The sequence below is a fragment of the Rhineura floridana genome, chromosome 3, assembly GCF_030035675.1.
Source record: "Rhineura floridana isolate rRhiFlo1 chromosome 3, rRhiFlo1.hap2, whole genome shotgun sequence".
Taxonomy (NCBI): domain Eukaryota; kingdom Metazoa; phylum Chordata; class Lepidosauria; order Squamata; family Rhineuridae; genus Rhineura; species Rhineura floridana.
Genome location: NC_084482.1, coordinates 223,708,240 through 223,723,344, shown reverse-complemented (window position 1 = coordinate 223,723,344; position 15,105 = coordinate 223,708,240). Strand labels below are relative to the sequence as shown.

The 15,105-nt window shown below is 44.9% G+C and overlaps 1 protein-coding gene across 3 annotated transcripts in view; it reads left to right on the top strand.

The window, feature by feature from the left end:
* The window catches only part of LOC133381758 (zinc finger protein 664-like), an 18,496-nt gene extending 3,391 nt beyond the window's left edge, over nt 1-15,105 (top strand). For all 3 annotated transcript variants that reach the window (XM_061621176.1, XM_061621177.1, XM_061621175.1), the window contains 5 exons: nt 4,597-4,785; nt 8,138-8,282; nt 12,076-12,147; nt 12,711-12,794; nt 13,783-15,105. In XM_061621176.1, coding sequence (XP_061477160.1) covers nt 4,717-4,785; nt 8,138-8,282; nt 12,076-12,147; nt 12,711-12,794; nt 13,783-14,693 — 1,281 coding nt within the window. In that variant the 5' untranslated portion in view covers nt 4,597-4,716 and the 3' untranslated portion in view covers nt 14,694-15,105. The remainder of the gene's footprint in view (nt 1-4,596; nt 4,786-8,137; nt 8,283-12,075; nt 12,148-12,710; nt 12,795-13,782) is intronic.

The window sequence follows — 15,105 nt, the reverse complement described above, 5'->3', positions numbered from 1 at the left end:
CTCCTTGATGAGGTCACCTGGCACCAACCCTGTTCTCTTTTCGGCCCCAGGTCAAGCCTTTCCTCTTCTCCCAGGCATTTTAACAGCATTTGAATAACTTGCTTATCAGTTTTTATGGGGTTTAATGGTTTAAATTCGCATATTTATTTTTAATGTTTTTAATTGTTGTAAACCGCCCAGAGAGCTTCGGCTATGGGGCGGTATATAAATGCAATAAATAAATAAGGACATTCAATAACTTTCTATGGGGAAGCACCATCGCTCAGTTGCAGAGCTGCCTGTCAGTGTAGACAATACTAAACTGGGTGGACCAATAATCTGGCTCAAATATAAGGCAGATTCCTATGTTCCTACCTGACAGGGTTGCTGTAAGGGATACGAACAGAACACTTCAGACTCAGGATACACAAATTAAAAACTATCAAACCCTGACATTAATTTACGAAGCAGAAAGGAATACCTGCCATGACTGTATCCTTTGGAAGTCCAAGCCCCTCCGACCCACTCGTACCATCAGCTTGGATCTGGACAAGTATGCAGTGTCTAAGGCATGCGCCAGAGCCCAGATGAGGCTGTAAATCATGTGGCTGTCCAGAGTCAGGGTGCTTTCAGGCATGTCCTGATAAAGGCTCTCTCTTGTCTCGACACACCGCTTTTGGCCTTTCACGCTCATCGCGTGCTTTGAATAAAAACAGAGAAATCCTTTCTCCTTGAAGCGCGGTTTAACACCTTTGTATCTTGAACCTTTTTTGAATTGTATTAAGAAGGCTAAGCAGGTGTAGATGTCTTGCCTCTGGAATATTTGGTAAAAATTACTCAGGTTGATGTCCTGCAAATAATCAAACAAACCACAGACCCAGTTCTAATCAGTCCCCTCAGTAACTCCTATTAACATTAAAAAAAAAATCATGTAATGTTGAATATCACAAGTAGTTTTGCCTGTAACTTTGATAAAACGTGCATAATTGAGGTTTGAGGAAATTTTCGCATGAGGTTAGTTCAGTCTTCTCAATCAAGCCTACGCTCTGCTGCTCTCAAGTCCACCTCACCTCGTGCCTTCTAAGCCAGCTAGGTCCCTTGTCTTGCCTCTCCTACCCTGTTCCTTCGCTTCTTTTCCACGTTTGTTATTTTCCTCCGGCCAGTTAGGAACCTTTGGTGAAACTTTACTGTTTGGGAAATTATATATTGGATAGATTCGAAGGAACCCAGGTTGCTGACTTGTTAACTACACTTCCATAACTTCAGTGGTGACATACAAAGACATCATTGGTCCTCCTTGTATCTCTCAGGGAAACAAAGCCAGCATATAAGCCTGTATTTCTCCCAGTCAGCACTGTATGTTCTGCTACAGTTTGGTTTGCTACAAATACTATGCTGTTAGTCTTGCTATCCGCTATTTAACATGTTACGAAAGTCACATTCATTTCAGTATAAAGGAAATGTCAGAACAGTGTAAAAAGCTTTATTACGTTCAATTTGCTGACTAAAAAAAACAAAATGGAAATGGACTGCCTTCAAGTCCCCAACTTATGGCTACCCTACGAATAGGGTTTTCATGGTAAGCGGTATGCAGAGGGGGTTTCCCATTGCCTCCCTCTGAGGCTAGTCCTCCCCAGCTGGCTACGGCCTGCTCAGCTTGCCACAGCTGCACAAGCCAGCCCCTTCCTTGTCTGCAACTGCCAGCTGGGGGGCAACTGGGCTCCTTGGGACTATGCAGCTTGCCCACAGCTGCACAGGTGGCAGGGCACGTAAACCCTGAGCCACTCACTGTGGGGTGATCTTTAGCTGGCCCTTGATGCCCAGGAGACATGAGCGGGGATTTGAACTCACAGACTGTGGACTCCCAGTCAGGCTCCCCTCCCCACTGTGCTGTTATCTATTAAAGTATTTATAAGCTGCACTTTTCACAAAAGTACATCCAGGAGGCTTACAACATACATAGGCATAATAAAATTTAAAAACAGCAACAAAAGCATTGATAGGTACTGCATTGGTTTAAAGAGAAGGGGGAAATCATGTTAAAAGAGCTGTCTAAAAAGTTCAGTTTTCAAGAGACACGTGAAAGAAAGGAGGGATGGTTCCTGCCGAATCTCTACTGGCAAGGAGTTCCACAGGGCAGGGCCTGCCACACTAAAGGCTTGGTCCCTAGTGGAGGCCAACCAAACCTCAGGGGTATGCGGAACCCCCAAAAGAGTCCCATCAGACGATCTCAGTTATCGAGATGGAACACAGGGAGTCAAGCGACCCTTAAGGTACTTTTGGCCCAAATTGTTTAAGGCTTTGTGAAATAGCACAAGCACCTTGAACCTGGCCCAATAGCAAATAGGCAACCAGTGCAGCTCTTTTCACTTATTTATTTATTAGATTTATATTCCGCCCTTTCTCCCAGTAGGAGCCCTTACCCCCCAAGACCTTTAACCTTTTCATGCCCCCCTCATATATTTTTCCTGAATTTTGGAGTAATGACAACAGAAGATTTATATAACTTTACAGTTGACAATGAGGACATTGAACTTGTCAAGGATTAACAATACCTCAGCACAGTCATTAACCAAAATAGACATAATAGTCAAGAAATCAGAAGAAGGCTAGGACTGGGGAGGGCAGCTGTGAGAGAACTAGAAAAGGTCCTCAAATGCAAAGATGTATCACTGAACACTAAAGTCACGATCACTCAGACCATGGTATTCCCGATCTCTATGTATGGATGTGAAAGTTGGACAGTGAAAAAAGCGGATAAGAGAAAAATCAACTCCTTTGAAATGTGGTGTTGGAGGAGAGCTCTGCGCATACCATGGACTGCAAAAAAAAAGACAAATAATTGGATGTTAGAACAAATTAAACCAGAACTGTCACTAGAAGCTTAAATGATGAAACTGAGGTTATCATACTTTGGACACATCATGAGAAGGCATGATTCACTAGAAAAGACACTAATGCTGGGAAAAACAGCAGGGAGTAGAAAAAGAGGAAGACCAAACAAGAGATGGATTGATTCCATAAAGGAAGCCACAGACCTGAACTTACAAGATCTGAACAGGGTGGTTTACAACAGATGCTTTTGGAGGTCACTGAATCATAGGGTTGCTGTAAGTTAGACACACTGAACATTTAATATTGAATTGTGTCCAAAGCAATCTGGTTTCAAATGACTCCTTGGGAGCAAATATCAGTCGGTGCCCTTGGCCCATGGGACAGAGTCATTGTGAAGTGATAGGGGAGGTGGGTGTCAAAGCATATTTTCCACCGTGAGCTGATTAGAGGGCGTTCTGGATAAGAATATTACAAAACATGTGGATTAAAAATATAATAGGCAAGTAAAGTACAACCCTATAAGGTAGGCGAGAGTGCTGTCAAACTTTCCAGCTTGCACAACAGTTGCTCAGCTTGGAACAGACTTCTACAACCTGGTGCCCTCCACTTTTCCTATTAAAATATAAAAACATAATAAAATATATGGATGAAAATATAGTAAATAGATGAACTACAACTCTATAAGGCAGGTGAGCATGCTGTTAAATTTTCCTCCCTGTGCACAAGTTGCTGCAACCTGGTGTCTTCCAGACGATGTTGGACTTGAACTCCCATCAGCCCCAGCCAGCCTGGCCAATGGTCAGGGATGGTGAGAATTGTAGTTCAGCAGTATCTGGAGGTCACCAGATTGCAGATGGCTGCCTAAACACAATTGTTGGTTTTGTGGCAATCAGAGACTGTCCCAATATTTTAGTTTTTTTCCCCTTTAACATAAATTACTTACGGGATCAGAAAAGGGTTTTCCTGGCAACTGTTTGCAGGAATTATAAACTGCAGTCAGCAGAGATTTTAACAACAGCTAGCAGAGGTTATGTGACGCTTCATCGAGAGTTTTTTGATTTGGTCCTAGAGTTTTCTTTATTTGGGGAACTGGAGAAGCCAAACGTGCCATTTCTGTTTCTGGCATTCATGACCCTACACTTTCAAAACAAGCCCACTCAACTTTCCAAAGGACGTTGTAAGACGGTATCTCTAGACACCCATTTGGTATCTCTCTGGTACAGCTGGAATAGAAGGTGCCCTATATCATCAGACCATTCATCCATCTAGCTCAGTACTGTCTGCGTCAACAGTTCTTTCCCAGCCCTAACTGAAGATGCCAGAGATTGACCCAAGAGCCTTCTGCATGCAAAGCAACGGCCCTTTCCCCCAAAGACGTTTCCAGCTATTTGTTGAACTGCCCTGTCTAGCGACTTCCAAATCTGGAGGAAGATTTCTTTCCAATCTGGAGACGGGATGAAACCAAGAGTGTGTCCTGCCGGTTTGAATGTGGTCCTGTTGCATGTAGCTCAGTGTGTTTCATTGCCTAAAGTGCTGAACCAGACTGAGTGCAGCTCAAGGCTGCTCTCCCCATACTCCTATGGAGGGTCTAGAGTGGAGAAAAACGGAGATTTTCACACACCCGGGGAGCTCTGAGATGGAGTAGTTGGACAGAATTTACACTTTATTTTAGAGCTTTTACCACCCTACAAAAGATTTGAGGCAGCTTGATAATATTTAAACCTATGAATCCGAAATTTGTGTAAAGGGTTCAACTCCTATCTTTTTATCACTTTTCTGCAGACTATGGAATGACCTCACTTGAGAGCTACTCCCGACTTTCAAAGCACGTGGGGGCAACAGCAGTGCAAGTCCCAGAAGTGGCCTGGTTTACGGCGCCTTGTCTCCCTCTCAGGGAGCACCATGGCCTCACAGGTTGGATCATCTCTTCTTTGGGGTGAAGTGAGAAAAGCAGCCAGGCAGCCAACTGAGGTAAGGAGATTGGTGGGAAAAGAGAGACAGAGGGCAGTCTGTATGCAGAATTTATTTATTTATTAAATTTTTATGCCGCCCCATAGCCGAAGTTGTCTGGGCGGTTCACAACAGAATGACCAAGGACTGTTTCCAACAGCCATAAAGTGGATCCTTCTAGCACCGCTTTCTTAATTCATACCTGTAGTGGAATAGTGGTGTTGGAGGAGAGCTTTGTGCATACCATGAACTCCGAAAAAGACCAGTAATTGGGTGTCAGAACAAATTAAACCAGAACTATCACTAGAAGCTAAAATGATGAAACTGAGGTTATCATACGTTGGACACATAATGAGAAGATGTGATTCGCTAGAAAAGACAATAATGCTGGGAAAAACAGCAGGGAGTAGAAAAACAGGAAGGCCAAACAAGAGATGGATTGATTCCACAAAGGAAGCCACAGACCTGAGCTTACAGGATCTGAACTGGGTGGTTCATGACAGATGCTCTTGGAGGTGGCTGGTTCATAGGGTCGCCATAAGTCGTGATCGACTTGAAGGCACATAACAACAAGTGGAATAGACAATGGTTATCACATTTCAAGTTAGGGTTACTAGAAAATGATCGTCTTGCTGCCCTGGGCTCCTGCTGGGAGGAAGGGCAGGATAAAAATCAATCAGTCAGAGTCAATTAATAAGAGGTGATTGGGGATGATCCAAGGCATTCTGCTGCCTGACAGAAGGAGGAAGAAGGTGCTCTCTCTTTCACTTAGTTGGTTAAAATCATTTTTAAGAACACCTTAAGATAATGTTGTATACTGAGCTCGATGTGTAAACTACGATGGAAGTATTTATGGTTATTTTACTGTTAATGTCAGCTGACAGCATTTTTGTTTTATTTTCTTGTTTTGTGTTCTTTTGACCCTTTTTTTCTTGCTTTTCTTTAATTAGAGGAAAAAAACCAGGGAACATAAGAATCTTGCAGGATGAGACCAAAAGTCCACCTAGTCCACCAGCCTGTTCTTACACAGGACAGCCACAGAATTTCATAGCTTAGCTATGTGCCGCTGTCTGAAGAAGCTACTTCATGCTCACCCCTAACTCTAAACCATTTAATGAAAAAGTTAAAAAGCAGAGATGCCAATCCCAGTCCATGGACAACTCCACTTTACATCATTCCTTTTGGAGAACTGTCCATTTATTCCTGCTCTCTGCATCCTGTTTTCTTAAACAGTTCCTGATCCGCAAGAGGACTTCTCCTCTTATTCCATGACTGCAAACGTTTTCTTTGTAATCTTTAGTGAGGCACTTTGTAAAAACCTTTTTGAAAGTCTAAGGGTTGTATTCAGTGTAGCTCTAAATAGGGTACGCGTGTGAGAAATGAGGTCTGTTTGTGCAAGACTTTCCCCTAAGCATGCACCCCCTAAACCTGTTCTGTGGGCTCCCCCACCTTCCATAATAGATTTAGGGGTGCACAGGGGTAGGAGAAGAGGGAAAGCCGTGTGGCATGAGTGGAGCTTGTTCTGTGCATGCAATCAATACTGCCCTTAATACACAATCTCAACTGGATCGCCTCTATATGCTTGTTGACTCTCTCAAAGAACTCTAACAGATTTGTGAGACAGGAATGGCCTTTGCAGAATCCATGCTGGTTCTGTTTCAGCAAGACTTGTCCTTATTTATTTATTAAATTTATTAGTCGCCCATCTGGCTGGTTATCCAGCCACTCTGGGCGACGTACAAAATAAAAACATACAAATACATTAAAACATTCAAATCTCGATCAATGATAATAAAACCTAACCCGCCCCAAAAGCCTGCCTGAAGAGCCCGGTCTTCAAGGCCTGGCAGAAACTCATCATAGAGGGGGCATGACGGAGATCATTTGGGAGGGAATTCCATAGGGTGGGGGCCACAATTGAGAAAGCCCTCTCCTTAGTCCTCACCAGTCTGGCTGTTTTAACTGGTAGGATGGAGAGAAGGTCTTTCGAGGCTGATCTAGTTGAGGGGCATCGGTGATGATGCTGGAGGTACTCCTTCAGATAGACTGGACCAAACCATACAGGGTTTTAAAGGTGAAAACCAACACCTTGAATTGGGCCCGGTAAGCAACTGGTAACCAGTGCAACTCTTTCAGCACTGGAGTGATGTGATCTCACCGGCAGCTGCCTTTAATCAGGCACGCCGCTGCATTCTGTACTAGTTGCAGCTTCTGGACCGTTTTGAAGGGTAGCCCCACGTAGAGCGCATTACAGTAGTCTAGGGGAGAGGAGACCAGGGCATGTACCACCAATGGGAGCAGATGTTGGGAAGGTAGGGGCGCAGCCTCCATATCAGATGGAGTTGATACAATGCCGCCCGGCTCACAGCCGAGACCTGAGCTTCCATGGACAGCTGGGAGTCGAGAATGACCCTCAGGCTGTGGACCTGGTCTCTCAGGGGCAATTGTACCCCATTGAGCACCAGGTCCAAATCTCCCAACCTTCCCTTGTCTCCCACGAACAGTACCTCAGTTTTGTCAGGGTTCAGCTTCAGCTTATTCCTTCCCATCCAGCCACTCACCGACTGCAGGCACTTGGATAGGGTTTCTACAGCCAACCTCGGTGAAGATTTGAATAAAAGATATAGCTGCGTGCCATCTGCGTATTGGTGACATTGCAGCCCAAATCTCCTGTCTTGGTATCTCTGTCTTTAAAAATGCTTTCCACCAGTTTTCCCAGAATAGTGATTAATCTGGCCTGTGATTTCCTGAGCCGCCATTCCCTCTGGATGCTGGAGAAATGATTATTTTCTTCTTATTTTATTTTATGCATTTATTAGTTGAATTTATATGCCACTTTCCCATACAAATATGCTCAAAGTGGCTTACAAAAATGCAAACAACGGCACCAATAGCAATCGATTCAAAAACACAACAATCGTTTCAAATCATTTCAAAACATAACAATCCAACAACAACTCCAATTGATTACTTAAACATTATCACATTTAAAGTCATCATAAAACAAGCTGTCAATCAATTAAAACATATCAAATTAATAACATTACATTTCAATAATAATAACATAACATTCCAATACAAAAGCATAAGAAAACAGTTTTTCCCCCACTCTAGTATTGATGTTAAGAGTCTCTGCTGATGGCTGCTGTTGTTATATGAAGACTCCATGTTCAGAGGCAGACCAACCCCAGGCACCAGCGGCCGGGGAAAACCCACAGCAGGAGAAGACCACCACCCCTAGGTTCCCCCAAAAAGCAGCCAGGTGGACACTCCCCCATCATTTGTTCTGCCAGTTGATTCTATTTTCCTGAAATTCTGGTGTACAAAGTTGATAGAGGGCTTTTTGTCTGTGCCTGCTCTGTTCTTCTTCCAGGGTCTGTTGACTTTGCAGGCTCTCTTGACCTTTGAGGAGGTGGCTGTGTACTTCACAGAGGAGGAGTGGGACCTGCTGGAACCAGGCCAGAAAACTCTGCACAGAGAAGCCATGGATGAGATTTATGAGATGGTGGCCTCTCTCGGTAAGGACACCTCTGTGTTTTCTTGACTACTAGGGGTTGAAGGTTTGCAGTCATTATTTAGGCACAGTAGGGATACTTTTATGGAAGTAGATGTCTGGGTCATGTGCTTCGGATGTTTGGGGAGGGTCTGCAACTCAGGAAGAGCACCTGCTTTAACATGCAGGAGATTCCAGCTTCAATTCCTGACAGTTAGGGGGAAGGATCCGGTAGCGGCTGATAGGAAAGGCCTTTCCCTGCCTGAGATCCTGGAGATCCGCTCCTAGTTTGGAGTAGTCAGTGCTGGGCTAGATAGATGGTTGAAGAGTTTGTCCTGGTAGAAGGCAGCTTTGAGTGGACTGGAGGGCTTTTGGGTTCTTAGATGCATACACCTGAACAGTGCCCATTTCAGCTGCATTCCAAGACAAAAAGATGTGCCTCGCAGCAGGAGAAAGGCGAAAGGAGGTGCTCTTGAGCCCCAGCAGAGCACCTTGTCCTGAACACCCAGCAGATGACGGGCACTCTACATTCTCTCTTCACTGGGGATGACGTGCAGAGAGTCAGGGCAGGTCCACACCACACATTTAAAGCACATGACTTCCCCCAAAGAATCATGAGAACTATAGTTTGTTAAGGGTGCTGGGAATTTGTAGCACTGTGAAGGGAAAGCCACTGGTCCCAGAATTCTTTGGGATTTAAATGTACATTTGATGAGCTTTAAATGTATGGTGTGGATCTGCCTTCGGTTTCCTCATAGGGACTGACATTTGGTCAAAAACCCCATTGGAGATTTCCCCCCCCCCCACCGGAGCCTGGGAGAATCCGCCACCTTTCGCTCTTCCTTGCTGTGCCAAAGGTAAATGTATGCCTTTGGTTGGAGGGGGGAGGCAGGAAGAGGCATGGCAGCAGATTTCAGAGTCACGGTGCACACTACCGTGCTTGCGTCAACCTGGGAGCTCCTGCCTGCAGGCTCATGACATGCCTAGCAAGGACCAGAATTTCTGCAAGAACATAGAGGAAGAAAAATGGAAGACATTGCAAAAAGCCAATGTGGCTACATGGAAGACTGGTGGAGGAGGTAAACGTAAAAAAGAGCATGTATAAAGAATGGAAGGAAGGACGCATCACCAAGGAAGAGTACCGACGAGCGGCTCGGGGTTGCAGGAATAGCGTAAGGAAAGCTAAAACCCAGAATGAGCTGAGGCTGGCGAGGGAAGCGAGGAACAACAAAAAGGGGTTTTTCAGATACGTTTGAAGCAAGAGAAAGACCAAGGAAACGGTGGGACTGCTGCTCAATGAAGATGGCAAAATGTTGACAGATAATGAGGAAAAAGCAGAACTGCTCAATGTGTATTTTGCCTCTGTTTTCTCTCAAAACGGGAACAGTGTGCAACCTTGCATCGGTAGCAATCTGAGTAAGGGGTCGGGATTGCAGTTCAAGATTGATAAGGAGATAGCCAGGAAATACCTAGTTAACCTAAATGAGTTCAAATCTCCAGGGCCTGATGAACTGCATCCCAGAGTATTGAAGGAACTTGCGGATGTACTCTCGGAACCTCTTGCCATCATCTTTGAGAAATCCTGGAGAACGGGAGAGGTGCCGGAGGATTGGAGATGGGCAAACATCATCCCGCTCTTTAAAAAGGGTAAAAAAGAAGATCCGGGTAATTACAGGCCAGTCAGTCTGACTTCAATACCGGGAAAGATATTAGAACGGATAATAAAAGAGTCCATTGGAAACTATCTAGATGACAATGCTGTGATTAGAAGGAGCCAGCATGGGTTTGTCAAGAAAAAATCCTGTCAAACTAATCTCATCTCCTTTTTTGATCAGGTCACTAGCCTAGTAGATGGTAGAAATGCTGTAGATGTCATCTATCTAGATTTCAGCAAAGCATTTGACAAAGTCCCCCACGACCTTTTGATTAGCAAACTAGTCAAATGAAGACTACATGGAAATACTGTCAGGTGGATTCACAACTGGTTGGAAAACCGTACTCAAAGCGTGGTCGTCGGTGGCTCTGCTTCGGACTGGAAGGAGGTCTCGAGTGGAGTGCCACAGGGTTCTGTCCTGGGGCCGATACTCTTCAACATTTTTATTAATGACTTAGATGACGGGGTGGAGGGAAGCCTTATGAAGTTTGCGGATGATACGAAACTGGGAGGGATAGCTAACACAATGGAAGACAGGAATAAAATCCAAAGGGACCTGGATAGACTAGGAAATTGGGCTGAAATTAATAAAATGACATTCAATAAAGACAAATGCAGGATTCTGCATTTAGGCCACAAAAACAAAATGCATGGGTACAGGATGGGAAATGGCTGGCTCAGCAGTAGTGCGTGTGAGAAGGACCTTGGAATTGTAGTGGATCGCAAGTTGAACATGACCCAGCAGTGTGATGCTGCAGCAAAAAAGGCAAACACGGTTTGGGGCTGCATAAACAGAGCTATAGTTTCCAGGTCGAGGGAAGTAATAGTCCCACTATATTCTGCATTGGTCAGGCCTCATCTGGAATACTGCATTCAGTTCTGGGCGCCTCATTTTAAGAAAGATATAGACAAGTTAGAGCGGGTTCAGAAGAGGGCGACGAGGATGATAGCCGGTATGGAGAACAAGTCTTATGAGGAAAGGTTGAAGGAACTTGGCATGTTCAGTCTGGTGAAGAGAAGGCTGAGGGGTGACATGATTGCACTCTTTAAGTACCTGAAGGACTGTCACATAGAGGAGGGTACAGATTTGTTCTCTGCTGCCCCAGAGGGTAGGACTAGGTCTAATGGTTTTAAGTTGCAGGAGCGTAGATTCAGATTGGACATTAGAAGGGACTTCTTGACAGTAAGGGCAGTTCGGCAATGGAACCGACTGCCTAGGGAGGTGGTGGGATCCCCTTCGCTGGATGTCTTCAAGCAGAGGCTGGACCGCTATCTGCGGGAGACGCTCTAGCTGTGGATTTCCTGCTGTGAGCAAGGGGTTGGACTCAATGGCCTACAAGGCCCCTTCCAACTCTATGATTCTATGATTTTATAGCCATGTTCCACACATTGGAGATGGGGAGCAAACACTCCCCCCCCCTGCAAAAAAAGTTTCTCACTCCACGCTGGACTGCTTTTAGTATAAAAATGGCAATCATCAACTGGAAATTAAAATAAGGCTACAAGCCCAAGCACATTCGCTTGAAAGGTGACTGAGAAAAAAAATCAGTAAAATATCCCTCGGGGGGGGGAAGTTTAGGGTGGGAGCATTAATGTGAAATGTACCGTTATTTCTATTTCAGAAAAGTAACATTTGGGATAAAGTTTTCCCCGTCTCCATAGCCCCCTTTTCTGTGCCCCTCCCCCAATGCCTTTTGTTCTGCTGTCGCCACCGATTCATTGCAAATCCATCCTCATGACATTTGGCTTGCATCTTAATGTTCACCAAAAAAAATTCCTCCAGAATTGTAATTTTTTGGGGATATGGCCCTAGCTGGCTTTTGGAGGAAGAGGAGCAGGAGGAGGAATGGAGCCAAGGCTGGTTTTAATTTTTATGGGATAAAAATGCTACGGCCCCGATGAAAACATCTGGATTTGCCCACTTCTACAGGGTTTAATCTCCAACAGGCATTTCAAGCTGAGCTTCGTATCCAGTGAGCTCATGTTCACAAGCACCAGGCTGATCACGCTGGCACCACACACCCCAGTCCTATCCATAGGGGCAGGAGGTATAGGATCAGAATCATCCCTCTTCTTAGCCTTGAGCACACTGAAATCGCTTGATTTGGAATGGATGAACATTTTGTGGTCAAAAGTTAACTAGTCTTGTCTGTTTCCTTGAGAGAATCGGACCTCATTTCCTTTTGGGAAGAAGATCTGCTTTTCCAGGATCCCAAAGAAGAGGAGACATCAGCAGGTAGCTATTTACACAGCATCCTGTATAATACCATCCAGGGCAGATTGAATCAGCAGGCTTTAAAAAGGGGTAGGAAAGAAGGCACTCAAAGGCTGCTAATTATCAAGGTGATGCGCTACCTCTGGAATCAGGAGAACAGCATTAGGAGAGGACTGTCAATTTCCTCTTCCACTTGTGGGCTTCCCTTACACATCTAATTGGCCCCTTTGAGGATGCTGGACTAGACAGACCTTTGGTTGGATCCAGCAGGGCTTTCCTCATGAAGAGGAGGATTGGCCTGCAGGTTAAGATTTCACTTGCATACGCTGTGATGTGCCCAGATTAGAATAGATGGGTTCCACAGTACCGCTGAGCTGAGCTTAATGCGCAGTGAATGCCTGTTCACAAATGCCAGGCGAGTCCTGCAAGATCCACATGCCCCGTCCCATGCATTGGCAGGAGATCTAAGATCATGCCTTTCCCTGCTCTTGGCTTTGGGGAGTAGTCCACAGTGCAATATGTGGACTTGGGGTGCTTGAATATTTTGTTCTTGAGAGTAACTGGCCTGTCTGTTTCTTTGAAAGTAATTCCCACGCCAAAGTTGATTTCTTGTCTGGAAGGAGAAGATCCAATTGGACAGGGCTCTGAGGAAGGAGCGAGATCAGCAGGTACAGATTTTTAAAAATGTCTTGGGGAAGATTATAATGGGAACAAAACAACCACCTGCATAGTGTTGTCCTTGGGCCACCCCTGCCTTTGTGGAAAACCCATGGCTCCATGTGAAAACACAATCTTTGCATTGCTCCCACAAGTAATGGCCACCAGCTTGGATGGCTTTAAAAGAAGATTAGACAAATTCATGGAGGACAGGGCTATCAATGGCTACTAGCCGTGATGGCTGTGCTCTGCCACCCTAGTCAGAGGCAGCATGCTTCTGTAAACCAGTTGCCGGAAGCCTCAGGAGGGGAGAGTGTTCTTGCACTCGGGTCCTGCTTGCGGGCTTCCCCCAGGCACCTGGTTGGCCACTGTGAGAACAGGATGCTGGACTAGATGGGCCACTGGCCTGATCCAGCAGGCTCTTCTTATGTTCTAGGAAGTCCTACATTCAGTCCTCCAGAGCCCCCATGTGAAATCCTGCACAGCAGCAGCTAGCCAGTGTAGACACTACTCAGCTAGATGTACCTCAGTGATCTCTGTATGAGGCATCCTCCTGGGTACCTATATCTGACTAGCCAAATTCTTAGGAACCACAGAGCAGTGAGTTGTTCAAAGTTTGGTCCATTCCTAAGCCTGGCTGCAATTCTATGTATGCCACAATCCCAATATAGCACAGCTTAAATGGGCTCAGTTTGTGATTGATGATGATGTACTGCCTTCAAGTCGATCCCGACTTATGGTGACCCTATGAATAGGGTTTTCATGGTAAGCGGTATTCAGAGGTGGTTTACCATTGCCTTCCTCTGAGGCTGAGAGGCAGTGACTGGCCCAAGGTCACCCAGTGAGCTTCATGGCTGTGAGGGGTTTGAACCCTGGTCTCCCAGGCCATAGTCCAACACCTTAACCACTACACCACACTGGCTCTTAGTTTGTGATTAGATCCTTTGATTTTCCTGTGAAATTCCAATGTGATTTTTCCCTCCCTCTCCTCCTCATCAGATGATGGACAGAACAGTAGGAATTGTGAGGAGCAACCTGTGGTGTCATCGGAAACAACTATGGTTGAAGTAGGAAAAGATATGTTTGGAAATCAAAGTGAATCTAAAAAGGATAAAGGAAAACAGTCAAAGAATGGAAAGAAGAAATCCTCTGTATCTCAGGGTGCTGATGTCTGTGAACCCTTGAACCTACAGATAGATCACAAAAGAAACAGCATGGAGGGTGGAAAGAGCTTTAGTGTGAACAGTAGTCTTACTTTACATGTAAGAACCCACACAGGAGAGAAGCAATTTAAATGCATGGAGTGTGGAAAGAGCTTCAGTAGGCCTGGCCACCTTACTGTACATCAAAGGACTCACACAGGGGATAAACCTTTTAAATGCATGGAATGTGAAAAGAGCTTCAGAGATAGCAATAGTCTTAATTTACATTACAGAACGCACACAGGGGAGAAGCCATATCAATGCATGCAGTGTGGAAAGAGCTTCAGGATGCATGGCTCCCTTAGTGGACATGAAAGAATCCACACAGGGGAGAAACCATTTAAGTGCATGACGTGTGGAAAGAGTTTTAGGCAGAGGACTACCCTTACTGCACACAGAAGAACACACACAGGGGAGAAACCATATAAATGCATGGAATGTGGAAAGACCTTTAGTCAGAGCGGTAACCTTATTTTACATCAAAGAATGCACACGGGGGAGAAACCATATAAGTGCATGGAGTGTGGAAAGAGCTTTAGTCAGAGCTGTCACCTTACTTCACATCAAAGAACACACACAAGTGAGAAACCATATAAATGCATTGCATGTGGGAAGAGCTTTAGTCGCAGTAGTCATCTTACTGCACATGAAATAATCCACACGGGAGAAAAATGCATGGAGGGTGGAAAGAGCTTTATTTATTATTGAGGGTACTGCTGTGACCGAATAATTTTTTTGATGTTGTTGTACACTGCCCTGATGCTTTACAAGAGGGTGGTGTATAAATATTTTATTATTAAATCAATAAACATAAAAGAACACACACTGGGGAGAAACCATTTCAGTGCATGGAGTGTGGAAAGACCTTTGGAGTGAAAGAGTGTCCAGTTTTGCCCTGCAGTCATGGATGAAGCAACTCCCCTATGAGGAAAGGGTGCAACATTTCGGGGTCTTCAGTTTAGAGCAAAAGTGAGTAAATGGTGACATGATCGAAGTGTATAAAATTATGCACGGCATGGAAAAAGTGGCTAGAGACAAGTTTTTCTCCCTCACGATACTATAACGTGTGGACATCCAATAAACTGAATGTTGTTAAACTAATAAACTAATATTATTATTA